Raw genomic sequence first — 25906 nt, forward strand, 5'->3', positions numbered from 1 at the left:
TGTGCTGTCAGGCCCAGTTTGGTCCAAGTGGTTCTGAGGAAACCAGATGATTCCTGCGGCGTCCCATCTCTGCTGGGGTTCTGCAGCTTCATCAGAATCAAGCAGCCGGACCAGAACTGGGTCAGAACCTCCACCCTGACACATCCAGGCGCCGCTGACTCTGTGACTCTGTGCTGCAGGCTCGAGCCGCGGGGGGGCGGTCACCAGAGAGTGTCAGTACTACAACGTGAACTACGAGATGGAGAAGACCAACCAGAGCGGAGTGGAGCGGTGCGAGGGCGAGGCCGACAAACGCTCGCACTGCTACGCCTCCTGGAGGAACAGCTCCGGGTCCATCGAGCTGGTGAAGAAAGGATGCTGGCTGGACGACTTCAACTGCTACGACCGGTACGCACACACTGAGCATGCATGAGGCGACAGTGGAGAGGAAAACTCCCCTTTAACAGGGAGGAGAACCTCCAGCAGAACCAGAACCAGGCTCAGTGTGAACGCTCATCTGCCTCCACCCACTGGGGCTTAGAGAAGACAGAGCAGAGACACAGAAAGCTCAGAAGCTCACATTGATCCAGGAGTACTTTCTATGTTAGAGAAGACAGAGCAGAGACACAGAAAGCTCAGAAGCTCACATTGACCCAGGAGTACTTTCTATGTCAGAGAAGACAGAGCAGAGACACAGAAAGCACAGAAGCTCACATTGACCCAGGAGTACTTTCTATGTCAGAGAAGACAGAGCAGAGACACAGAAAGTACAGAAGCTCACATTGACCCAGGAGTACTTTCTATGTCAGAGAAGACAGAGCAGAGACACAGAAAGCACAGAAGCTCACATTGACCCAGGAGTACTTTCTATGTTAGAGAAGACAGAGCAGAGACACAGAAAGTACAGAAGCTCACATTGACCCAGGAGTACTTTCTATGTCAGAGAAGACAGAGCAGAGACACAGAAAGCACAGAAGCTCACATTGACCCAGGAGTACTTTCTATGTTAGAGAAGACAGAGCAGAGACACAGAAAGCACAGAAGCTCACATTGAGCCAGGAGTACTTTCTATGTTAGAGAAGACAGAGCAGAGACACAGAAAGCACAGAAGCTCACATTGACCCAGGAGTACTTTCTATGTTAGAGAAGACAGAGCAGAGACACAGAAAGCTCAGAAGCTCACATTGATCCAGGAGTACTTTCTATGTTAGAGAAGACAGAACAGAGACACAGAAAGCTCAGAAGCTCACATTGACCTAGGAGTACTTTCTATGTTAGAGAAGACAGAGCAGAGACACAGAAAGCACAGAAGCTCACATTGACCCAGGAGTACTTTCTATGTCAGAGAAGACAGAGCAGAGACACAGAAAGTACAGAAGCTCACATTGACCCAGGAGTACTTTCTATGTCAGAGAAGACAGAGCAGAGACACAGAAAGCACAGAAGCTCACATTGACCCAGGAGTACTTTCTATGTTAGAGAAGACAGAGCAGAGACACAGAAAGTACAGAAGCTCACATTGACCCAGGAGTACTTTCTATGTCAGAGAAGACAGAGCAGAGACACAGAAAGCACAGAAGCTCACATTGACCCAGGAGTACTTTCTATGTCAGAGAAGACAGAGCAGAGACACAGAAAGCACAGAAGCTCACATTGACCCAGGAGTACTTTCTATGTTAGAGAAGACAGAGCAGAGACACAGAAAGTACAGAAGCTCACATTGACCCAGGAGTACTTTCTATGTCAGAGAAGACAGAGCAGAGACACAGAAAGTACAGAAGCTCACATTGACCCAGGAGTACTTTCTATGTCAGAGAAGACAGAGCAGAGACACAGAAAGCACAGAAGCTCACATTGACCCAGGAGTACTTTCTATGTCAGAGAAGACAGAGCAGAGACACAGAAAGCACAGAAGCTCACATTGACCCAGGAGTACTTTCTATGTTAGAGAAGACAGAGCAGAGACACAGAAAGCACAGAAGCTCACATTGACCCAGGAGTACTTTCTATGTTAGATGGTAACAGAGGATGATCTGCCTCCCCTGATGATGTCACAGCTAACAGAACACCAGACCAGGTGTACCTTCTATGAAGAGAAAAATGTTTAACAAAAAGTTAAAAGCTGAAATAACAACAAACAATGCAGATTGGAGAGCAGTAGGAGAACTCAGCAGAGAGAGAGAAATAGACCTTGATGTCCTCCAGCAGCCTAGGCCTATAGCAGCATAACTATAGAGGTAGTTTTAAGCCTGGTGTTGAAAGGTTCTACCTGTGACCCGATTGTGAGCTTCAGGTGAGTTAAAGCTGAAACTCGTCTAAAAGCCCCTGCAGACTGGCGGTGGAGACCCCTGTCCTCCTGCATGGACTGGTTCCAGTGGGGAGTGGAGCTCAGCTGCCCTGCTGAGATGTTCTCCTCCTCCAGCTCTCCTCCTCAGAGGATACCATGAGAGTATCACTGTGACCACCGGCAGCTCACCTGGTGCAAAAACGCCTCTTAGACAGTAGAACCGGTCTCACCAGAACACCAGATACCATTGTAATGTTCTCTGCCAGCTGAGAAGCCCAGTCCAGAGTGGTGGTGGTTCTGGAGACCAGTCTGTTCTGTGAGCTGCTGCTAATTAATTAATTAGCCAATTAATGAGTTAATTAATTGGTTAATTGATCGATCACCTCTGGAAGATAACGGGTGATTTTGCTGACTAGCTTTCCGCTCGTCTCCTCCAGGCAGGACTGTGTGGCGACGGAGGAAAGTCCCGAGATCTTCTTCTGCTGCTGTGAAGGAAACTTCTGCAATGAGAGGTTCACCCACCTGCCAGGTGTCGGTGGTCCAGGTGAGTCTGCCTCCCAGCGGTTCTGGTACGGGGAGTGTTTTCGGTCTGGATGGTACGAACAGACAGATGAAGTCAGAGGAATGGCGTCAGTTTCATCCTCAGCTGCAGGTTCTTGAATGTCCTGAGAACGTCTCCAGCCTGGAAGAACCGAAAGGTTCCCCCGCTCAGTGGGTTCCTGATTTAGTGGGGGTTTCAGTGAGAGTTGCAGAACATGAGCTTCACCTGCAGGACCACATGAAACCAGACTTGGTCCCTGTGTCCGGTTCCCCGACGGTTCCTCAGTCTGAGTCTGACTGGAGCCTGGAAGGATTATTTACCGACATGTTTGCCTCCTCTGATTAAATTTGGTTTCATCCTGTAGAACGTTCTAGAAAAGACGTTCTAGAAAAGCCGTTCTAGAAAAGAAGTTTTGCTGAACCTTTTCCAACTTTCTTTTCCCCGAAACATCCAAACCCGACTGTACTCAGAACTTCATGTGTAGCAAACAGAAAATATTCGTTGGCGTTCCTCTGGGCTGTGTTCTTGGTCTTCAAGAGCTTGTTCTAGATCTAAGCCTGGAGGCGGTTCTGGTTGGAGTTTTTCGGCCCATCCAAGTTCTTTAACAGTTGCTGTTGGGTTCAGGACCATCTTCTTCTGCAGTCAGGTCTTCCCTTGGTCTTGGTGATGTCCATGGAAGTTCCTGGAGAAGATGTGGTCCTGAAGGCAGCAGATGTTGCTCTAGAACATCTGCTGGTGCCGCTGGAGAACTGATCCATCTGACCAGAGGCCGCATGTTTGCAGCCAGTCAGCAGATCCTCCATCATCTTGGCTGAAGATGATGGAGGATCTGCTGATGATGAAGACCACCTTTCCTGAGCTTTCTAACCTCATCGTTGACCTAAAGAGCCATTTCCCAGGCGTTGGAACGTGTCCTAGCCTGTACAGCAGTGGAACCATGAAGGTGTGATGCTGCGGGTTTCTCCTGCGTCTGAAAGCTGATGTCTTGTCTTCCAGCGGTGGCGGCGCCGCCCGGCGGCGTGGACGCCTTGAACGTGGTCATCTACTGCCTCTCTCCGGCCACCATGCTGTCCGTGGTTCTGCTCATCGCCGTCTGGATGTACCGGCACCGCAAGCCTCCCTACGGACACGTGGACATCAGCGAGGTGCGGCGCCCCACATGGTTCTGATGGTTCTGATGGTTCTGATGATTCTGATGGTTCTGATGGTTCTGATGGTTCTGATGGTTCTGATGGTTCTGGGTCTGTCAGAACGCCCCCTGGTGGCTCCTGTTGCTGCGGCGCGTCCTCAGGCGGATCCTGTGTTCTCTGAATATTTGCCTAATAAACGCTCTGGTTCTGGTTCTGGTTCTGTCCTCCAGGACCCGGGTCCGGCGCCCGGCTCCCCCCCGCTGAGCCTGAAGCCGCTGCAGCTGCTGGAGGTGAAGGCCATGGGGCGCTTCGGCTGCGTGTGGAAGGGCCAGGTCCTCAACGAGTACGTGGCCGTGAAGGTCTTCCCCATCCAGGTGCGGGTCTGAACCTCCGTCCGTGAGCACGGCCGGCGCCAGAACCTTCTGACGTCTCCCGGTTCTCCTCTGGACAGAACAAGGAGTCCTGGCAGAACGAGAGGGACGTGTTCCTGACGCCGGGGATGCGGCACGAGAACATCCTGAGGTTCATCGCTGCGGAGCGGCGGGGCGGTTCCTCCGAGGCCGAGCTGTGGCTCATCAGCGAGTTCCACGAGAGGGTGAGGAGGCAGAACCAGAACCCGCCGAGGTCCGGGGGTTCTGCTGCGCTCAGGCACGGAGAACAGTCCCACGGGGAGGCGGTTGGACCTGGTACCACCCAACCAGGGTCCATCATGGTTCCGCCTGGGTGGATTCCAGCCTTAAATCAGTGGTTTAGCTCACATTAATGATTCTATAACTCCTCCCACTGAAGTCAGGCGTGTAACGAGCTGACCCGAGCTCCCACAGGTCCGATGAGCCGGTTCTGGACGCCCCGCTGGGTCTCGGTCCATTTTCAGAGGGTCTCTGTGTCTGCAGGGTTCTCTGTCGGACTTCCTGAAGGGGAACGTGGTGAGCTGGGCCGAGCTGTGCCACATCGCCGAGTCCATGGCCCGCGGCCTGGCGTACCTTCACGAGGACATCCCCCACCTGAGAGGAGACAAACACAAGCCCGCCATCGCCCACAGGTCCAGAACGCCACCAGAATCCAGCAGAACCAGCACCGATGTGTTCTGATGGGTTCTGTTCCTCTGCTCCTCAGGGACTTTAAGAGTAAGAACATCATCCTGCGCTCCGACCTCACCGCCGTCATCGCCGACTTCGGCCTGGCCGTGTGCTTCCAGCCGGGGGAGCCGCCCGGAGAGACCCACGGACAGGTGAGCTGGGCGGGCCCGCAGGTGAGCCCCGGGTGCCGCCGCTGACCGTGACACACCTGTGGTCCGTGTGCAGGTGGGCACCAGGCGCTACATGGCTCCGGAGGTGCTGGAGGGCGCCATCAACTTCCAGAGAGACGCCTTCCTGCGGATCGACATGTACGCCGTGGGGCTGGTGCTGTGGGAGGTGGTGAGCCGCTGCCGGGCCGCCGACGGTGAGGCTCCGCCCCCTGCAGTTCACGCCGCCGCCACGGGGGGCGCCAGAGGGTCCAGGCTGACTGCTTTATTCCGCCACAGTCTGATTTATCATCATAGTTTCATTCATCATAGTTTAATTTAATTAATTTATTCCGCCACAGTCTGATTTATCATCATAGTTTCATTTAATTATTTAGTCTGCTTCATTCTGATTTATAATCATCATTTCATTCATCATAGTTTAATTATTTATTCCGCCACAGTCTGATTTATCATCATAGTTTAATTTAAATTATTCCAATTCATTCTGATTTATCATCATAGTTTCATTATAGTTTAATTTAATTAATTTATTCTGTTTCAGTCTGATTTATGATCATAGTTTAATTTAATTTATTCCAATTCATTCTGATTTATCATCATTTGATTCATCATAGTTTAATTTAATTAATTTATTCCGCCACAGTCTGATTTATCATCATAGTTTAATTTAATTATTTAGTCTGCTTCATTCTGATTCGTCATCAAAGTTAAATTTAATTATTTATTCTGCTTCATTCTGATTTATAATCATTTCATTCATCATAATTTAATTATTTATTCCGCCACAGTCTGATTTATCATCATAGTTTAATTTAAATTATTCCAATTCATTCTGATTTATCATCATTTTATTCATCATAGTTTAATTTAATAATTTTATTCTGTTTCAGTCTGATTTATGATCATAGTTTAATTTAATTTATTCCAATTCATTCTGATTTATCATCATCATTTCATTCATCATAGTTTAATTTAATTATTTTATTCTGTTTCAGTCTGATTTATGATTATAGTTTAATTTAATTTATTCCAATTCATTCTGATTTATCATCATTTCATTCATCATAGTTTAATTAAATTATTTAGTCTGCTTCATTCTGATTTATTATCAGTTTAATTTAATTATTTATTCTGCTTCAGTCTGATTTGTCATCATAGTTTAATTAAATTTATTTCAATTCATTCTGATTTATCATCATTTCATTCATCATAGTTTAATTTAATTGTCTTCAGGATGTTTCATGTGAAGCGGGTCAGTTTAAAATTATTTTAATTATTATCCTCGCAGTTAAACTGTTTAATGTGTTTTCATCCATTTTTGTTCAGTTTGCTTTTTCTAATCATCATGTTCTGATTCATAATAATTCTCATTATCTTTTTATTTAATTAATTTCTGATGAGTTCATGTCAAATCAATATTTTATTAATTTTGTTGAATTTTCTTGATTAAAACAACTTAATCAAATATTTTTTTAATTTAATTTTAGTGGACACGTTTTATTGTTTTTAATATAATTCATGTAAACATTTAGTGGACCCAGTTTAAACCACTAACTTTTGATCCAATTTAAATTATTCAGTTTATTTTACTTTAATAATAATAAAAAAGAAATCAGTGAATTCCTTTTTCTAGTTATTTTTGTTCTTACTAATCCAACCAACCCGTTAATTCTGGTTCTGGTTCTTAATTGGTTTATGAGTCAGTATTCAGGCAGCCCTCTGGAGGAGAACCTTTTCTTCTGTGGTTCTGAGGTCCAGACCCGTTGTGGGTCAGAACTGAGCTTACAGACGTGGTTCCCTCAGGAGGACTGGACCTGGCAGCCCAGAGGCTAGAACCTTGTGTTCTGAGGAGTTCTGTGTGTCTCCAGGCCCGCTGGATCAGTACCTGCTGCCGTTTGAGGAGGAGGTGGGCCAGCATCCGTCCCTGGAGGACCTGCAGGAGGTCGTGGTCCACAAGAAGATGAGGCCGGCCATCAAAGAGCTCTGGCTCAAGCACAGCGTGAGTTCCTCCAGCTCAGGTCCGATTGGACCCGTTCTCAGGCCCAGCAGGGCGGCGCTGTTCAGAACCAGTCTGTCTCAGAACCAGAGAATCCTCCGAGCTTTGGAAAGTTCTGCCAACATCTAAGCAGATCATCTTCTTGTAACGGTTCCTCCTCGTTAACAGAAGTTCTGATGATGACCGGGATAAGCTGCAGAGGTCCAGTGGAAATGATCAGAACCAGCGAGCAGTAATGTAGCTGCTGGTTCCAGATCAGATGTTCTGAGGTTGGAGAACCGGTGGACAAACTGAGGCTTTTTACCGATGGATTTTCATTACACTGCAAAAAGAGAACTAAAAATAAGTCAAATCTGTTTGTTTGTTTTCACTTAAAATAAGAACATCATCTTATTTCACATGCAGAATATCTAATTATCTTATTTTAGGGGTAAAAAACTCATTTTATTGGCAGATAATCTTATTTTGCTGCTCAAATCAAGGACAAAAGCAGATTTTACTCCTCTGGTTCCTTTTTGCAGTGTAGGAACGCTATTTGTAATATGAATGGAGGGAAATGTGTCTTATTATACAAAGATGGTTCTGATGGGTGGTTCTGGTGCCCTGGACATCCGCCCTTCCAGCACCACCAGAACTAAACCCGATCTGTAAGGCAGAAAAAACTGATCCAAACATGAAGAACTAAAGTTTATTGGACCCGCCGGAGAAACCGGGCCTTCCTGCATCTTGATTTCTTTTTCAGCTCCAGAATAAAGATGTGGTTCTGGTGTCGGTTCTGTGGTGTTCTGACATCTGGACCTTCTGCCTGCAGGGTCTGGCTCAGATCTGTGAGACCGTGGAGGAGTGCTGGGACCACGACGCCGAGGCGCGCCTGTCGGCCGGCTGCGTGGAGGAGAGGATCTCCCAGATCCGCCGCCACGGCGCCAACGATGCTCCTCCTACCTCTGACGCCATCACAGCCATCACCGTGGTAACCAACGTGGAGCTGCTGCCGAAGGAGTCCAGCATCTGAGGAGCACGCCTCCTGCAGGCCTCCTGGACCTGTTCCTCTCAGCACTCCACCCACCTTCAGCTCCGACTCGGTGAATGCTCCTGGACCTCCTGGTACCTCCTGGACCTCCAGGACCTCCTGGACCTCCTGGTACCTCCAGGAACTCAAAGTCCTCCTGGTACCTCCTGGACCTCCTGGAACTCCTGGTACCTCCAGGAACTCCTGGTACCTTCAGGACCTCCTGGTACCTCCTGGTACCTCCTGGACCTCCTGGACCTCCAGGAACTCCAAGTCCTCCTGGTACCTCAGTTCTTCTGCTCCAGGTTCCAGAGGGGATCTCACGACCTGCGAATGTCGTCTCTGAAATGCTGCAGAACCTTCGTAGGAACGTGAAGAACCTTAAAGCTTACGTTCTCAGATGTTTTTAACGGATTTTGTTTTTATTGGGTCACATGACCTCATCCTGACCTCAGAAAACCTTCGGATCAGACGGGTTGAATCCTGGAAGACAGAAACAGGAAGTGATGTCAGAAGGAAAACCAACCAGCTGCTCTGCGTTAAGGCTGACATTCTGATTGGATGATGGAGCTCAGCCAATCAGAAACACAACTCCTCAGGTAGCCTGGACCACAGGTGTCAGCAGGGGGCGTGGCTGGTAAACCTCTAGTGGGCGGGGCTTAGAAAGGTGCTGCAACCAGAACCCTTTTCCTTTAAAACGGTGCAAACTGTGCGTCAGTCACATGACGTTTTATCCTGACCTGCTGATTGGCTCATTCCTCTGCCTTCCTTTTTACCTGGGGGTCCCTCCTACAGCGCCACCTGGTGGCTGGCCTCTTCAAGCAGCTTGATGGAAATCAGGAAAAGACGGACGGACACCTGACCTGCAGAACGGTCCTGGTTCTGCTGCCTGGGACCGGGCTGCTGCTGGACTTTGTCTCTTCCTCCTCATCCAGGACCAGCGGCGCCACCTGCTGTTGGCCGGGTTCCTCTGGTGGAGGAACCCTGGATGGAAGCAACACCACCACCTCAATGCAGCAGAGACGTCTCAGGAGACCTCCTCCATCTTCACCCTGCTGCTTATTACATGTCTCACACAGCTTCTACTGAACGATGCTTCCTGGTCCCTGTCGCTCCTCTGAGGAGCCAGAACCCATCCTGAAGGTCCAGCTGGAGGAGGTCTGAGCCATCTCCACCAGAACCAGACCTCCTCCCACATGTCTCAGAACCAAACTGGTTTCCATGGCTGTGAAACACCATCTTTGTCTTTCCAGATGTTGGAGGAAGTTCAGGCTGACAGGAAGGAGCAGCGTTTAACAAAATAAAAGCCTTTTCCATGCTGCTGTGGAGCTAGAAGCTTCCAGACGGTGATTAGATGACAGATTTCTGGAAGATCTAGATGTTCGTAGAGAAGATCTCCAGAAGAGGAGCTCTTATCAGAACCAGATGTTTGTTCTGGAGCAGCCGCTGGTTCTGAATAAACCCAAACCCGTTTCTACCCTCAGTGCCGGCACCGGTTCTGTAGTTTTAGTTCAGATGAATGTTTTCTATAATAAATAATCTCATGATTTTAAACAGACTCTGTTTTTATTTCTGCTCTGATTTCATCCAGAAAATCCCTGATTTCTTTTCCTAAATGTGACGTTTCCTTCAAACGGGTCCAAACGGACTCAGAATCATCCTCAGGTTCTGTTCAGTGAAAGGAGCCGAACCATTTCAGGATCAGACCCGGTCCAGAACCGGTTAGCTGAGGGTGTGGATCAGAACCTGTGGACTGGACCTTCTGTCCCGGCAGTACCGGTTCTACGCTCCTGGTTCTATGCTCTCCATGAAGCGGGTCGGTTTGGACCCCAGTTGTTTTAGGAGGGACAGGAAACGTTTTACAGTCACAGCTGGCTCAGAAGTTCAGATTTTAGATTAAAAAATGTTTTCTGTTTATTTTTGCTTATTTATAATAAATGAAGCAGCTGGCATCAAACCACACATTAAATGTTTTATTTGATGGTGAAACACACGTCAGATTTATTTTAACGAGTTAACGAGAAGATCCAACATGGAGGATCTAAACACCTGCAGCTAGATGCTAGAGAGGTTCCATCAATCTAGAGAGAACGTATTTTCATGTGTGACGGGTTCTCTGGGCTCCCGGTGGAACCAGGTTCTGCTCACAAGTTTCTTCTAGCAGTAGGAGAACAAGCAGAGCAGAACTCTGGTCACTTTAACCACAACCAGGACAAAGTTCCACTCAGGAACCAGAAATCAGATGTTAGGTTTTCTCTCTGTGCAGACGGCTGCTAGAGACCGAGGCCGTAAACTAAATCATACGTTCTCCATTAATAATGAGATCATTGGTTTTCACTCAGTCAGCATTTATTAAAGAAAGAAGAAAACAACAAACGTTAGGACAGCAAAGATACAGTAAGACATAGCAGGTCGGATGTTTTTAGAAAAACTCCAGTCAGGTTTCATCCAGACAGCTTTGGTCCAAACAAAGAGTTGAAATATAAATGTGCAGCGAGTCTCTGAGGCTGATTCTGGTTCTGATCATCATGTTAAACTCCGATCATCTCAGCAGATCCCACAGACTGAGATCCTGATGGATGATCTAAGATCTAACCCAGCATGTGGACAAACACTCACAGGTCAGATCAGAACTTCATGGAGCCGCTAAGTGCAGCTTGGCTTTCAGTTCTTCCTCATTGGTCCAGATAAACGACACCAGGCACTAAATGACCCGATCAGATGAACAGAACCCGATCTCTAAGGTCAGACGTCACCCAGTCAGAGTCTCTTTAAACTCAAACTGCTGCAGCTTCAACCTCTGGATCACCAGGACAGCTCAGCTTCTCTCCTCTGCAAAGATCTCCACCTCCAGCAGAAGGTCCAGTCATGTTCTGCAGCTTATGAAGAACATCTGAGCCTGAGATCTGCTGGATGTGAATGCTACCTGGACTACTGTCCACATATGAAGTTATTACAGGAGATGTTATCGACTTATCTCTGAAGGCTTAAAGAAGTTAATCTTTGATCTGGAATCACCAGGTTTTATCTGAGTGAACTTTGAAGTGGTTCTGATAAAACTCTGATAAACAGCCTGTGATCCGTCTGGGTTCGGCTCAGAGAGGAGGGCGGACCCATCAGAACCAGTTTAAAGGAAACATTGAGCTAAAGACCAAAAAAATTAAGCTGTCGCTGTATTTAAACCCTTTATCTGCTTTTACTTTGAAAGTCTGTAACAGGAAGTAGAGTGGCGTTTTGCGCTGATGCTAACAGCTTTAGAAGATGTCTGGTACTTTCAGGGTTCTAAACAGCTTCCTCTGGGCTCGGTATCGTTCGGGTTCCAGAGTTCTGCTACAGGGGAACCGGGCTTTGAGGTGTCCGGGATGCAGGCAGTGGAGCTCGGATACAAACACAGGTACTGCTCCGTGGCTGCAGCTAGCAGGCTAATGTTAGCAGCTCTGTTCCGGTATCAGTCAGATCATCTGGACCGGGATCAGAACCAGAACATATCCCGGCTGGATCAGAACCAGAACATGTTTCATACTTTATGTAATGACTTGGCCGTCTCTGTGTCCCATTAAACTGCTGCTAATGACCTGCTAAAGGTTAGCTTCAATGCTTCTAGACGCAATACGTCAGCGCCTCCGCCATATTGGGAAAGGCAGGGTTTCCTAGGAAACCAGCTAAGAGAAATAAAAACAAACAACAAAAGGTTACCTTCAACTAATTTTATACACAGTCTATGTTCCTTTTAGTGCTCTATTTGGACAACTCCCCCCACATAATATTCACAAAATAAAACAAGACAGAACAGAGATCTGCTTTACTGGCCTTATTTTACTTAATATATTAAAATATTAACTTTAGTTCAGAAACCGTAGTTTTTATTCAGGAATTTATTTGGTCAAAAAACAACAAAAAAAAAAAATTAAATGTAAGACTGCAAAACCTTTCAACATTTTTTCTGTTGTCAGCTACATCAATAAAGTTGTGCCGTTTCTATCTGGTATAATAATAATAATCTTCATATTGATACTACTACTACTACCACTACTACTACTACTACTACTACTACTAATAATAATAATAATTACAACAACTACAGCTCTTTGCAGGATTCATCAGGCAGTAAAACCTGTTGTTCAGTAATTCTTATAGTTTTTCCTCCACAATGTGAACAAATCTAAATAATTTATTTAAACAACACATTATAGTTTGTCTGAATATCTGGGAAATTCTCAGCATGAAATGCATTAAAGTTTTCCAGCAGTATGAAAGGTTTTTAGCTGAAGTGGAACATTTAGATCCTCATAATCTTAAACTTGAATTAGCGACCTGGACTTAATCTATATCAGTAGAGCTGGTTCCTTCTCTCTGAGGTTCTAAATGTGGCTGAAATGTTTTCAGCGCTGCTGTTCTGTTAGAACTCAGGGTTCTGATAGAACCTCTGAACTCTGCTGTCTTCCTATCAGCTGCAGGAGCTCCTCGGCCACTAGAGGGCGTCAGAGTTCTGGATCTGACCAGGTGAGTTCTGCAGGCTGGTTCTGTCTCCTCTCCACCTGGACTCTCAGGCTGACGTGTGTCTGAATTCTTCCAGAGTTCTGGCGGGTCCGTTTGCCACCATGATCCTTGGAGACCTTGGAGCTGAGGTGATCAAAGTGGAGAGACCAGGTGAGCTCCTAGAAGTGGTTCTGTTGGGCTGAAGCTGCTGGTTCCTGACGCTGGCCGTGTTCACCAGGTGGAGGGGACGACACCAGAGCCTGGGGTCCGCCGTTTGTTGCCTCGGAGAGCGTCTACTTCCTGAGCATCAACCGCAACAAGAAGGTAAACCTGGGAGTCAACCAGCCCGAGATGGACACAGAACCAGAACCATCAGTTCCTGCTGCTACACTCTGAATGTTCTGTTTCAGAGCATCGCTGTGGACATGAAACATGCGAGAGGAGCAGAGATCATCCAGCAGGTACGTCAGGAAGCAGCAAGTCTCTGTCCACGCTGTGTCCATGCTGTGTCCACGCTGTGTCCACGTTGTGTCCACGTTGTGTCCACTCTGTGTCCATGCTGTGTCCACTCTGTGTCCACCATGTGTCCATGCTGTGTCCACGCTGTGTCCATGCTGTGTCCACTCTGTGTCCACCATGTGTCCACCCTGTGTCCATGCTGTGTCCACGCTGTGTCCACTATGTGTCCACTATGTGTCCACGCTGTGTCCACGCTGTGTCCACTATGTGTCCACTATGTGTCCACTATGTGTCCACGCTGTGTCCATGCTGTGTCCACCCTGTGTCCACGCTGTGTCCATGCTGTGTCCACGCTGTGTCCACGCTGTGTCCACTATGTGTCCACTATGTGTCCACTATGTGTCCACGCTGTGTCCATGCTGTGTCCACGCTGTGTCCACTATGTGTCCACTATGTGTCCACTATGTGTCCACGCTGTGTCCACGCTGTGTCCACTATGTGTCCACACTGTGTCCACGCTGTGTCCACGCTGTGTCCACTATGTGTCCACTATGTGTCCACTCTGTGTCCATGCTGTGTCCACTCTGTGTCCATGCTGTGTCCACGCTGCGTCCACTATGTGTCCACTCTGTGTCCACTATGTGTCCACGCTGTGTCCACACTGTGTCCACGCTGTGTCCACTCTGTGTCCATGCTGTGTCCACGCTGCGTCCACTATGTGTCCACTATGTGTCCACTCTGTGTCCACTATGTGTCCACGCTGTGTCCACACTGTGTCCACGCTGTGTCCACTATGTGTCCACTATGTGTCCACGCTGTGTCCACACTGTGTCCAAGCTGTGTCCATGCTGTGTCCACGCTGCGTCCACTATGTGTCCACTCTGTGTCCACTATGTGTCCATGCTGTGTCCACGCTGCGTCCACTATGTGTCCACTCTGTGTCCACTCTGTGTCCACTATGTGTCCATGCTGTGTCCACTCTGTGTCCAAGCTGTGTCCATGCTGTGTCCACGCTGCGTCCACTCTGTGTCCACTATGTGTCCACGCTGTGTCCACACTGTGTCCAAGCTGTGTCCATGCTGTGTCCACTCTGTGTCCATGCTGCGTCCACTCTGTGTCCACTATGTGTCCACGCTGTGTCCACACTTTGTCCACGCTGTGTCCACGCTGTGTCCACTATGTGTCCACCCTGTGTCCACTATGTGTCCATGCTGTGTCCACACTGTGTCCAAGCTGTGTCCACACTGTGTCCAAGCTGTGTCCACGCTGTTTCCACTCTGCGTCCACTCTGTGTCCACTATGTGTCCACGCTGTGTCCACACTGTGTCCAAGCTGTGTCCATGCTGTGTCCACTCTGTGTCCATGCTGTGTCCACTATGTGTCCACGCTGTGTCCATGCTGTGTCCACGCTGTGTCCACTATGTGTCCACTATGTGTCCACGCTGTGTCCACGCTGTGTCCACTATGTGTCCACTATGTGTCCACGCTGTGTCCACACTGTGTCCACGCTGTGTCCACTATGTGTCCACTATGTGTCCACTCTGTGTCCATGCTGTGTCCACTCTGTGTCCATGCTGTGTCCACGCTGCGTCCACTATGTGTCCACTATGTGTCCACTCTGTGTCCATGCTGTGTCCACTCTGTGTCCATGCTGTGTCCACTATGTGTCCACGCTGTGTCCACTCTGTGTCCACTCTGTGTCCACGCTGTGTCCACACTGTGTCCAAGCTGTGTCCACGCTGTGTCCACTATGTGTCCACTATGTGTCCACTCTGTGTCCATGCTGTGTCCACTCTGTGTCCATGCTGTGTCCACGCTGCGTCCACTATGTGTCCACTCTGTGTCCACTCTGTGTCCACTATGTGTCCATGCTGTGTCCACGCTGTGTCCACGCTGTGTCCACACTGTGTCCAAGCTGTGTCCATGCTGTGTCCACTCTGTGTCCACGCTGTGTCCACTATGTGTCCACTATGTGTCCACGCTGTGTCCACGCTGTGTCCACGCTGTGTCCACTATGTGTCCACTATGTGTCCATGCTGTGTCCACTCTGTGTCCATGCTGTGTCCACTATGTGTCCACACTGTGTCCAAGCTGTGTCCATGCTGTGTCCACTCTGTGTCCACTATGTGTCCACACTGTGTTCACTCTGTGTCCACTATGTGTCCACACTGTGTCCAAGCTGTGTCCATGCTGTGTCCATGCTGTGTCCACTCTGTGTCCATGCTGTGTCCACGCTGCGTCCACTATGTGTCCACTATGTGTCCACTATGTGTCCACACTGTGTCCACACTGTGTCCACACTGTGTCCATGCTGTGTCCACTCTGTGTCCACTATGTGTCCACACTGTGTCCACTCTGTGTCCACTCTGTGTCCACGTTGTGTCCACGCTGCGTCCACGCTGCGTCCACGCTGCGTCCACACTGTGTCCACTCTGTGTCCACCCTGTGTCCACTCTGTGTCCACGCTGTGTCCACCCTGTGTCCACGCTGTGTCCACGTTGTGTCCACGCTGTGTCCACCATGTGTCCACCATGTGTCCATGCTGCGTCCACCATGTGTCCATGCTGTGTCCATGCTGTGTCCATGTGTCCATGTTGTGTCCACCCTGCGTCCACTCTGTGTCCACTATGTGTCCACGCTGTGTCCACCCTGCGTCCACCCTGTGTCCATGCTGTGTCCATGCTGTGTCCACGCTGTGTCCACGTTGTGTCCACGCTGCGTCCACACTGTGTCCACGTTGTGTCCACTCTGTGTCCACTATGTGTCCACTCTGTGTCCACTATGTGTCCACACTGTGTCCATGCTGTGTCCACCATGTGTCCACCATGTGTCCATGCTGCGTCCACGCTGTCTTCATGGTGTCTGTCTTCAGCTGGCAGCCGTATCCGACGTCCTGGTGGAGAACTTCCTGCCGGGGAAACTTCCTCAGATGGGTTTAGGATACGCTGAGCTCAGCAGAGTGAATCCACGGCTCGTCTACTGCTCCATATCAGGTACTGACCCACCTGGACCCGGTCTGTGTCCTGGTTCTGAGGTCTAGAGATGGTCCAGTGAGATGTTCATGTGGTCTGCTGCCATCCTGATGTTAAACCATCTCCAGGTGTTCACTGTGGTTCTGGTCAAACCGGTCCAAATCACTCCCTAAACGGCTGATGTTCACCAGCTTAGGTTCCAGGATCAGACCCAGGAACTCCTGGTGGTTCTGAGGAAAGGTCTAAATCACCCAGGATCCTGCAGCCCGGCTGGTTCTGGTTCCATCAGAACTCTTTGGACCCATCCAGGCCCGGCTTCACTGATCCAGGTGTGTGTGCCATCAGGTTACGGACAGACGGGCCCTCAGTGTCAGAGTCCAGGATACGACTCCATCGCCTCGGCGGTGTCTGGGATGATGCACATCACCGGCCCAGAGGTCAGACTGCTTTAAGTTCTGGGTTCTGATCGGGTCAGAATCCGGACAATGGTCCCAATTTATACACAATGGTCCGTCTGACTGGGGTCTTACCTGCCTGAACTCCCATGATGCTCTGCTGTGGTAGGACGGCGAGCCGGTGCGTCCGGGCGTGGCCATGACGGACCTGGCGACGGGGCTGTACGCACACGGCGCCATCATGGCCGCCCTGCTGCAGAGACACAAGACGGGGAGAGGAGTTCACATCGACTGCAACCTGCTGTCTTCTCAGGTAACACTTCCTGTTTGTGATGTCACTTCCTGTTTGTGATGTCTCAGCCTGAAAGCATCTATCTGGACTCTGGGCTGCGTTTGATGCGTAGAGTCAGGACACCCTGCAGGCCTGACAGCTGCTTTAGAGACACTTGGGGGTTCTCACTGCCCTCAGGTTGAGGAACAAGTTCTCAGGCCGTCAGACGGCTCACCAGGAGGAGCTCTGGACCCAGGGAACCAAACCCGTCCTCCCAGGAAACGCTGATCTCTTTGTTCTGCCTGATGGAGTTCTGATGTTCTGCAGGAACACGGCCCAGTAATACGGTAGAACCTGTAGGAGCTATTTGACCCGGTAGGCCTGGTCCAGGACTTTAGCACCACAGGAATCATTCACCGAGTTCCTGTAGTTCTTTAAAAGGTTCTGGATCAGTTCTCCAGATGTTCTGAAGCCCTGGGCTCAGGTTCTCTCCTGGTTTAAGGGGGGAAGGTAAAGTCCACCTGAGGCCCGGAGAAGCTGCGTTGGGTTTGTGCTGCTCGGAACCGGCTGGTGGAGATGATTAGGGCTCAGATCTCCTGCCTGAAGCTCATTTTTCTCCGTGATGATGACTCAGAGCCGGTTCCACATGTGGAGAATCATCTCAGCCTCTGTTGTGGCTTCCTGCAGTTTAAACAGAGAGATGTTGGCTCGTTACCAGCGTGCTGATGGACAGAACCACCCGGTGAGCTCCGCGCTGACTGCTCCCTCATGGTGCCGTTAACGAGCTCCCCTCATCGTCATCCTTTAATCACACAGTTCCTGCATCATCAGCCCAGGAACCGCGGCACAACTAGGACAACAAACACAGGTTCTCATCATGAAGCAATCAGCTGTTCTGATGGAGCGGTGGTCATCTGAGCCCGGACGGAGGTCCGACGGGTCGCCGTTCCTGAAGAACCCTCGGATCTCTGACGGCCGGCGTCTTCTGGGTCTGGACTCAAAGATATCTCGTCTTCTCAGCTGGATCAGAACATAAAACCGGATCAGATCAGGCTGAGCGGCAGAACTTCTGGCTGGGATCCACGTGTTGGGGTCAGGAAAGCTGAAGGAACGTGCTGGAAGATAAATATCCGGGTCAGAACCTCCTGGTGTTTTCTTCTGGACTCGGCGGATGTTCTGGGAGACGTTGGCAGAACTTCTCAGCTCAGTTCTGCTGCATTAAATGTGCTGATTGGAGCTTGTTTGTGTGAAAACGGAGGGTTCTGGCCCAGCTCCGACGGGTCAGAACCTTTGAGCCGGCTCGGTTCTGATGTCCTCTGGTCTCTCCAGGTGTCCTGCATCAGCCACATCGCCGCCAACTACCTGAACGCGGGGAAGGAGGCCAAGCGCTGGGGGACGGCCCACGAGAGCATCGTACCGTACCAGGTGACCGGGTTCTGCAGAACCCCCGCTCAGGTTCCCTCTCTCCAAAGCTTAGACAGAACCAGCAGATCAGTTCTGGTTCTTGGTAGTTAAAACAAAACCGACAGAACCTTCCAGAAGTATTCACACTCTCAGCCCTGGAGATGTTTAGCTCTCCTTCTCCTGCAGCTCCACCAGGGATTCTTCCAGGAGGTTCTGGATTTAGCTCCATCCATCTCCTCTCCAGCGCCGATCAGAGTCCAAACCACCAGTAAGAGTACCAGTAAAGTACTGGTAAAGTACCAGTAAAGTACCGGTAAAGTACCAGTTAAAGTACTGGTAAAGTACCAGTAAAGTACCGGTAAAGTACCAGTTAAAGTACTGGTAAAGTACCAGTAAAGTACCAGTAAAGTACCGGTAAAGTACCGGTAAGGTACCGGTGAAGTACCAGTAAAGTACCAGCATAGTACCAGTATAGTACCAGCATAGTACCAGTAAAGTACTGGTAAAGTACCAGTAATGTACTAGTAAAGTACCAGTAAAGTACTGGTAAAGTACCAGTCATGTACTAGTAAAGTACCAGTCATGTACTAGTAAAGTACTGGTAAAGTACTGGTAAAGTACTGGTAAAGTACTGGTAAAGTACTAGTAAAGTACTGGTAAAGTACCGATAAAGTACCGGTAAAGTACTAGTAAAGTACCGGTAAAGTACCAGTAAAGTACTGGTAAAGTACCAGTAAAGTAGCAGTAAAGTACAGGTAAAGTACCGGTAAAGTACCAGTGAAGTACTGGTGAAGTACCAGTAAAGTACTGGTAAAGTACCAGTAAAGTACTAGTAAAGTACCAGTAAAGTACTGGTAAAGTACCAGCAAAGTACTAGTAAAGTACCAGTAAAGTACTGGTAAAGTACCAGTAAAGTACTGGTAAAGTACCAGTAAAGTACTAGTAATGTACCGGTGAAGTACTGGTAAAGTACCAGTAAAGTACCGGTAAAGTACTGGTGAAGTACCAGTGAAGGCCGCTGAGGTCCTGGGTGACTGGAGGAGGTCAGGGTGTGAATAGTTTCTGGCTGAGCTCCATCTAGTCTCAGAGTTTTTAGCAGAACCGTGTTCTGGTGTTGGTCGGGTTGAGTTCTGGTAGACAGCAGAACTTCTGCTGCAGTGATCTGACCTGCTGAGGATAAAGGCAGTGGTTCTGTTTCCTGTTTAGATCTAGTAACGGATCAGAACCCAGAACTCTCTTTGGCCCAATCGGGCCCGGTTCGGTACTGATCTACACTAAACAGTGGGTTCTGTGTTCTCCGCATTAAGCTGGAGGGGCTGTGGTACCCGGGTGGAACCAGAACCGACCCGTAATCTTATCATAAAGGCGGCTGCATGGTTCCGACTGAGAGTTTTATTTTCCTCCTCAGAGAAAACGGGCTGATAAGGTTCTGGTTCTCTGAGGTTCTGGTTCTGCTGGACCCGATGAAGGCGGTCGGTTTAAAACGAAAGCAGGCGTCACACCACCAGATGTCTGGGAGAAGGTGCCGGTTCAGATTCCTGACCTCTGAGAGGTTCTGGTTCTGGTTCTGCAGCTCTGCTCCGGATTAGAGGGAGGTGTCATTTCCTGACTCCTCCTGGTTCTGCTCCTCCTTTCTTGTGGTCTCCATCTCCACCCCTCCGACCTGAACCCGGTGTGAACCGCCGTTCCCAGCATGCCGCGGTCCCCCCCCCCCCCCCCCCCCCCCTCCAGGCCCGGCACATGAAAGCGGGCCCGGCAGACTAAACAACAGAATTAGTGGTTCTGTGGGTTTCCTGGTGCTGCAGAGAGAGACGTCCAGCGTGTCAGAGAGGAGACGCAGAGGCGCGGTGCGTTCAGGGACCTTCCTGTAGCGTCTGCTGGGACGGACCGCCGGTTCTGACCCGACAGGTGGACCGGGGGACAGTGGGTCCAGAACCACGGGCAGCTTTGGCTGCTTCAGGTTCCTCTTTAGATCCAGAACAATCGATCTGAGCAGAGACGCTGCAGAGGAGGTTCAGAACCACAGGGAGGTTATGGGTCGGGCCGGGCTTCTCTCCACCAGAACCGACCCGAACATCTTCAGGTGTGAGACCAGAGAGCTGATCATCCAGCTGCAGCAGCGGATCTCCAGAGGTTAGCAGAACCAGAACCTTCAGCCGGTTCACGGATCCAGGAAACAGGTCCAGAAGGTTCTGTTCACACGTTTGACTGAAGAGGACCGGAACCTGTTCTTGGTTCCTGAGCAGGTTTCCTCTCGTTTCGGTTCTGGACCGGTTCTAAAACATATGGACCCAGTTAAGTTCAGAGGCTACAAGAACTTCTGCTCAGGTTCTGTCCCACCAGTCCGGTTTGACTCTTATTCCCGTCAGAATTTAGACAGAACCTGTTGTTTGGACTTTCTGGTTCTGTCTAATATCCTGAAAGGCCCAGGATGGATGAAGCAGGCTGGTTCTGGGCCGTCAGAAGCCGATGGGGTCGGACTGGACCTTCATCCAGCTTTTAGGAACCGGGCCGGTTCTGTCTGCTGCCAGCCGCTCTGTTCTCGGAACCAGGGAGGCTCCTTTAAAGCGGACATTCTGGGCCCAGAAGTTCTGCAGAACCTCAGCGGTCCGGTGTGGTTTGGCCGTGATGTTCTGCCAGCAGGGGGCACAAGCTTCCCCGCTGGGCCCGCATCACTTCCTCTCTGAGGTTCTGTCTGAGCCACGTCCCCATGTGGACCGCGTTACCCACAAGCCCCTGGGGCGGCAGATGAAAGCAGCGCTGCGGTCGGGGCGCCGCGCCGAGGCCGTGTGACCAGAGGCTGGCGGTCTGAGGACAGCGAGGCGAGCTTTCATGTGGGCCGGGCAGAGGAAGGGCGGTTCTGACGGACCCAGAAGAACCAGGAGGCCTTTCCAGCGCCGCTCCCCTGGAGGAGCTCAGCTTATTAAAGCAGAACCGCCGTGAAGCTCCGGCGGCGCCGCCTCCTTCATCAGAGCAAATTCCAGCGCCTCCTGCGGGACCTCGGTCCAATAAACCCGGTCAACACCATGAAGACCCGGTTCTGAACCCGACCCGGTGGGGATGAAGCTGCTGAAAGGTCAGAGGATCCAGCAGGAGGACAGCTTATGTGACCCGGCCCGTTCTGGTTCTGATCAGAGACCCAGTGTTCAGCTCAGCAGGAGGGTTCTGGTCCAAAGCACATGTGAGCCCGTCTCCAGCCGGACCTCCTGCATGCAGGAGGTGAAGCAGACCGGACCGGACTCAGATTCTGACCCGTTCTCTAACTTTCCAGGATGTCCCAGATAGGCCAGCCGGAACCAGAACTCCCTCAGGTCCAAAACAGGGAAGAAAGCAGAACTTAGAAGCTGCCTGAAGCCTGAAGTCATGGTGGGTCAGAACCCGAACGGTTCTGCTATTTACGGCCTCACAGGGAACCGGTTTTCATCAGGCTAAAGAACCAAAGTCGGTTCTGAGTAAATTTGAGTTGAATAAAACCTTCAGAACCTCTCAGGGGTGATGAATCAGTGAAGTTCTGCCAGGTTCTGATCATTAACACAAGAGGAACATTTGGACCTAAAGTGTTACAATGAAAGGTTCTGGATCTGTTCTACATGTTCTCACACTTCATCAGAACCCGTTGACCCGAACCCGTTCCCACCTAAACCCGGTTCTTTTATTGGTTCTGAAGACACTCCTAAAAATGCCTAAAGTTTATATTTAGTCCGATTTCCAGTGATTTTGGTTCTGATCCAGAACCAAACAGGGTTTTGTTCATGTCGCGAAACTCTGCTGGTTCTGTGAAAGTTGATGTCCCGGTCCAGAGTGGTTCTTCTGGGTTCTGGTAAACTCTCCTTTGGGTCTGCAGGGCTTCAGAACCAAAGACGGACACCTCGTCGTCGCTGCAGGGAACAACAAGCAGTTTGTCAGAGTGTGTCAGGTGAGTTCTGTTCACCCGGGTCGGTCTGGACCCACTTCAGATCTGGTTCCTGGCCCATTCGGAACCGGACGGGTGGTTTCAGATCTGGCAACTGCTGCAGAACCTCCTGCTTCATAAACGTTCTGAGGTTTGAGATTCTGCTCTTCTCTATTGGACCTGCAGGTTCTGGATCTGCAGAATCTCACAGAGGACCCAAAATACAGAACCAACCAGCTGAGAGTCCAGAACCGCAAACAGCTGCTGCAGACCCTCTCACAGAGGTTCTTCTTTCACCCAGACGGTTCTGTTGGATCTCTGGGTCGGGACCGGCTGACATCTTCTTCTGGTTCTGTGTTCCTGTCAGGTTCCTGCAGGAGACCACTGCCGATTGGCTGAGGAGGTTCCAGGGCTCAGGTGTTCCTGTGGGACCAATCAACAGCATCCAGGAAGTGTTCTCAGAACCGCAGGTCAGTGGCAGAACCGCAGGTCAGTGTCAGAACCACGGGTCAGTGTCAGAACCACGGGTCAGTGGCGCCTGGTCCTGCCGCCGGGACAGATGGGTTCTGTTGGGTCTCAGTGAGAGACGCGGTGAAGGAGTGGACCCGTCTGGTTCTGCTGAAACAGAACCATGCAAACCGTTTACGGCCCGGTTCTGGACTTGGTTCTGGTTCTGTTTGCGCCTGATTGGCGGCATGTCTCACGTTAGCTCGACTAGCTTTAGTTCCCCGCGGGTCCAAACACCGTCATTGGACCTTTCCCCGGCACCGACCAATCACATGAGGGCCAGGAAGGTCAGAGGTCATTCTGCGCTGCGTTCACTGGCACACGAAAATCTGAAACTCCTTTACAAAGAAGATTAGATGCTAAATGTGTTTAGGTTCCACAGAGGAACGTAGTGCTGTTCACATAATATTAATGATCTGCTGGGTTCTGGGCTGGGTTCTGCTGGTGCTGGTCCAGATGAAGAGGACTATCCACGGTTCAGATGTTCTGCCCGTTCCGTCAGAGGAACGTACAGGAACATGTACCTGAATGCATCGTGAACGGGCCGGACGGCCTGCACCAGGTTCTGAGTGTGCGATGAAGACAACATGAGTCACAGCTGACCCGGTTCAATAAAAGAACCGGTTCCGCTGCTGCTGGCCGGTGAATCACTGAGCAGTTACATCTGCTGTCAGCCAATCAGAGGGGAGGATGGGTCTGTAGCCCCTCCCCTCTGTCACAGACATCATAAACGTAGACACCTGGTTGGGCGGATTCTGCCTATGCTGCGATGCGTCAGAGCGTCCGCCATAGTGGATGTGGCAAATCTGCAGTTACTCAGTCACTTAAGCAGTATCAGAGGGACTTTAATCTCAGAATATACTATATGTTTGTAATATTTTTATTTTTGTAATATTACAAGTTTATTTTTTGTATTCCTTTTCCTGACTTTATTCTCGTAAAGAATAAAAATATAAGAATCTATCCTGGCCCTATTACTCCAGGACTAAAATAGTTCTACTATTCTGTGACTATTCTGGAAATGTTCTCCCTTAATTCTCATAATATGACGTTTTTCTCACAAAATTACCACTTTTGTCTTTTTTTTTTACTTTATTCTCTATGACTTTTTTCTCTCATTAGTAATTTTATCTCTTTAATACTCCCCGAAAACGTCTGTTGCTAATCTGTGTCTATACCAGATCTTAAAAGGTTCACATGTGACACGGTTTAACGAAATAATGAAGACTACAATGTTTAGATTTAACCAATTGATTTTATATTCATATACACAGGGAACATAGACATTCACTACTTTCTGCCACAAACAATATGGCGGTGACGTTGATGTGCAAACCTGCGCCCAATGACGTGTCTACATATTTATGTCTGTGGGCGCCCTGTCCTGTTCTGATGCTCAGGGTTCTGGTCTCCTGACCCAGGAGGAGTTCTGCTGGCGGCCACCGGGAGGCGCTGCAGCTCCTGCAGAGCAGCATGAAGGAACCGTGATGAGGAAGTATTGAGAAAGCTGGACTGCTGCACAGTGCCTGTTTTGCCTCTGTGAGGGAAAATTAGCCAGAAACATAATCAGAGGGACTCCTTAGAAACCTTAGATTAAGGCCCTAACAACAAATAAAGTTCTGCTGGGTAGCATAATTAATAATTAACTGTTTGCTGGTAAAATTCCCCTCCAGTATGTGAAACTGTCTCTGTTTTACCCGCCGTACCCGTTCTAACCTGCAAACATATTTATTTTAACTAAAACATCGTTATTAATGATCTGAAAATGCAGTAGTTTCTCTCCTTGTTTAAGCAGAAATGATGTTTCAGTCAACAGCAGCAGCCGTTTGATTGGCCAATCCAGACGTCATCTAAACAGAGCCAGAGTCTATAGACGAGGCTTTAGACGGCAGCTATAGTGCAGCTAGCATGTAGCAGTTAGCAGTTAGCAGTTAGCAGCTAGCTCACCGCCCAACAACAACAGGGTCTAAATGATCTAAACCTCAACGGTCAGATAAACAGCCTGTCCTCTCTGATCTCCTCCTGCGTTTGATGGTGTTCAGCTCCTCTCTGCTGGGTGTGCTCCTCCAGGCCGAGGCAGGAACCGTCCATGTCGTCTGACCAGAGCGCATCTCTTTCACTTCCTGGTTCCTGCTGACCTACAGCTGCTCAGAGACCCGGGCTTATCTGGGCTCCACCGTCTGCTTCTCTGAGTCACCAGCAGCAAGGCTAAAAGTCAAAGGGTCTCTAAGGAGACCTTTTACTGAGTCTATTTATGATAAATCTGGACCAATCAGAGAAGAGGCGAGCTCTGGCCCCGCCTTCAATGTTTTCAAACCAACCTGGTGAAGAAGTTGGAGCTCAGAGCTCAGAGAACATCAACGTTCTAGCTACAGAACACTGTATCTCCTTCAGTCTGAGGTTCTGTGTCGACGACAGCGACCCGATTAAAAGTAGATTATTGTTCTGGTTCTGTTAACACATCTACCTGACAGTGTTTTAATTATGAGAACGGTAAACGGTGTAATTCCTCCCCACACCACTAGGGGTGGTATGTTCCTTGGACCTCTACGTGCAGACCAACACTCCCTGCTTAGAACCGCGCCACCAGTCCAACCCATACTGCCAGGTTCTGTTGCTCCTGTCTACGCGACAATGGAGACCCGAATGTCTTCTGAACGTTCCACACGAGAACGTAGAACGTTTCAGAGAACGTTGGCCTGTAGACGAAGAGTCAGAAGACAACTAATCCTTTAAATTTGCACCGAAAAACACCAAGAGCCTGATGTAGAAACCAGAACTGTTTCTCACTAATTAACCTGTCCCTGTCCTCTCTGTCCACCATGTCCACCTTGTCCATCATGTCCACCATGTCCACCTTGTCCATCATGTCCATCATGTCCATCATGTCCAGAGGATTTCACTCTGTGCCACTGTGTGACTCCAGCGCTGCAGGCGGAGCTGCAGGCGGAGCTGCAGGCGGTTCTGAGCTCATGTGTTGGACCTTTGCTGCAGTTTGTTGTTGAAGCGGTGCTTGGAGCCCGGAGGTTCCGTAAATAACCTTTATTAGCGTCTGGAAAGTGTCGGACGGAGCGGCCTCACCTCTCCAACTAGCTGTCGGCTGTCTGGAAAACGGCGTGAAGCTTCATCCGTCACCTCGGCAGACCCGGACTCTTCTTCAAACTGTCAGCAGGTGGACACGCAGGAGAGGGAGGTGTGATGAAGAGCTCCTTAATGTCTGATTAGGATCAGATTTATCAGGCGTGGGGGTGCTGCTCAGGCTCTGCACTCATCCTTCCTGGAGCTGAAGGCTTGCTGTCCCTGAGGTGATGAAGTTCTCCTGCTGAGAGCATCCAG

The 25906-nt window shown here is 49.7% G+C and overlaps 2 protein-coding genes across 7 annotated transcripts in view; both read left to right on the forward strand.

The window, feature by feature from the left end:
- The window catches only part of acvr2ba (activin A receptor type 2Ba), a 15320-nt gene extending 5575 nt beyond the window's left edge, over positions 1-9745 (forward strand). The window contains exons 2-12 of one of the 2 annotated variants that reach the window (XR_004927382.1): positions 180-387; positions 2704-2810; positions 3804-3952; positions 4168-4311; positions 4389-4532; positions 4831-4979; positions 5054-5168; positions 5242-5380; positions 7055-7185; positions 7994-8286; positions 8456-9745. Coding sequence is in view for 1 of the 2 variants with exons in the window: in XM_036125168.1 (XP_035981061.1) it covers positions 180-387; positions 2704-2810; positions 3804-3952; positions 4168-4311; positions 4389-4532; positions 4831-4979; positions 5054-5168; positions 5242-5380; positions 7055-7185; positions 7994-8194 (1487 nt within the window). In the remaining variant the exon portion in view is untranslated. Of the gene's footprint in view, positions 1-179; positions 388-2703; positions 2811-3803; positions 3953-4167; positions 4312-4388; positions 4533-4830; positions 4980-5053; positions 5169-5241; positions 5381-7054; positions 7186-7993; positions 8324-8455 lie in introns of those variants that run through there. The other variant, XM_036125168.1, reaches the window with a different exon arrangement.
- Positions 9746-11381: 1636 nt separating this feature from the next.
- sugct (succinyl-CoA:glutarate-CoA transferase) overlaps positions 11382-25906 on the forward strand; it is a 50274-nt gene continuing 35749 nt past the window's right edge. Inside the window, exons 1-12 of one of the 5 annotated variants that reach the window (XM_036125335.1) lie at positions 11382-11585; positions 12643-12694; positions 12768-12841; positions 12909-12994; positions 13081-13131; positions 16002-16122; positions 16447-16538; positions 16666-16809; positions 18097-18192; positions 22016-22087; positions 22250-22347; positions 22431-22533. In XM_036125335.1, the coding sequence (XP_035981228.1) occupies positions 11453-11585; positions 12643-12694; positions 12768-12841; positions 12909-12994; positions 13081-13131; positions 16002-16122; positions 16447-16538; positions 16666-16809; positions 18097-18192; positions 22016-22087; positions 22250-22347; positions 22431-22533 (1122 nt within the window). In that variant the 5' untranslated portion in view covers positions 11382-11452. The remainder of the gene's footprint in view (positions 11586-12642; positions 12695-12767; positions 12842-12908; positions 12995-13080; positions 13132-16001; positions 16123-16446; positions 16539-16665; positions 16810-18096; positions 18193-22015; positions 22088-22249; positions 22348-22430; positions 22534-25906) is intronic. The other 4 variants (XM_036125337.1, XM_036125339.1, XM_036125338.1 and 1 more) reach the window with 4 other exon arrangements.

This window comes from Fundulus heteroclitus, chromosome 21 (genome assembly GCF_011125445.2).
Source record: "Fundulus heteroclitus isolate FHET01 chromosome 21, MU-UCD_Fhet_4.1, whole genome shotgun sequence".
In the NCBI taxonomy this organism is placed as follows: domain Eukaryota; kingdom Metazoa; phylum Chordata; class Actinopteri; order Cyprinodontiformes; family Fundulidae; genus Fundulus; species Fundulus heteroclitus.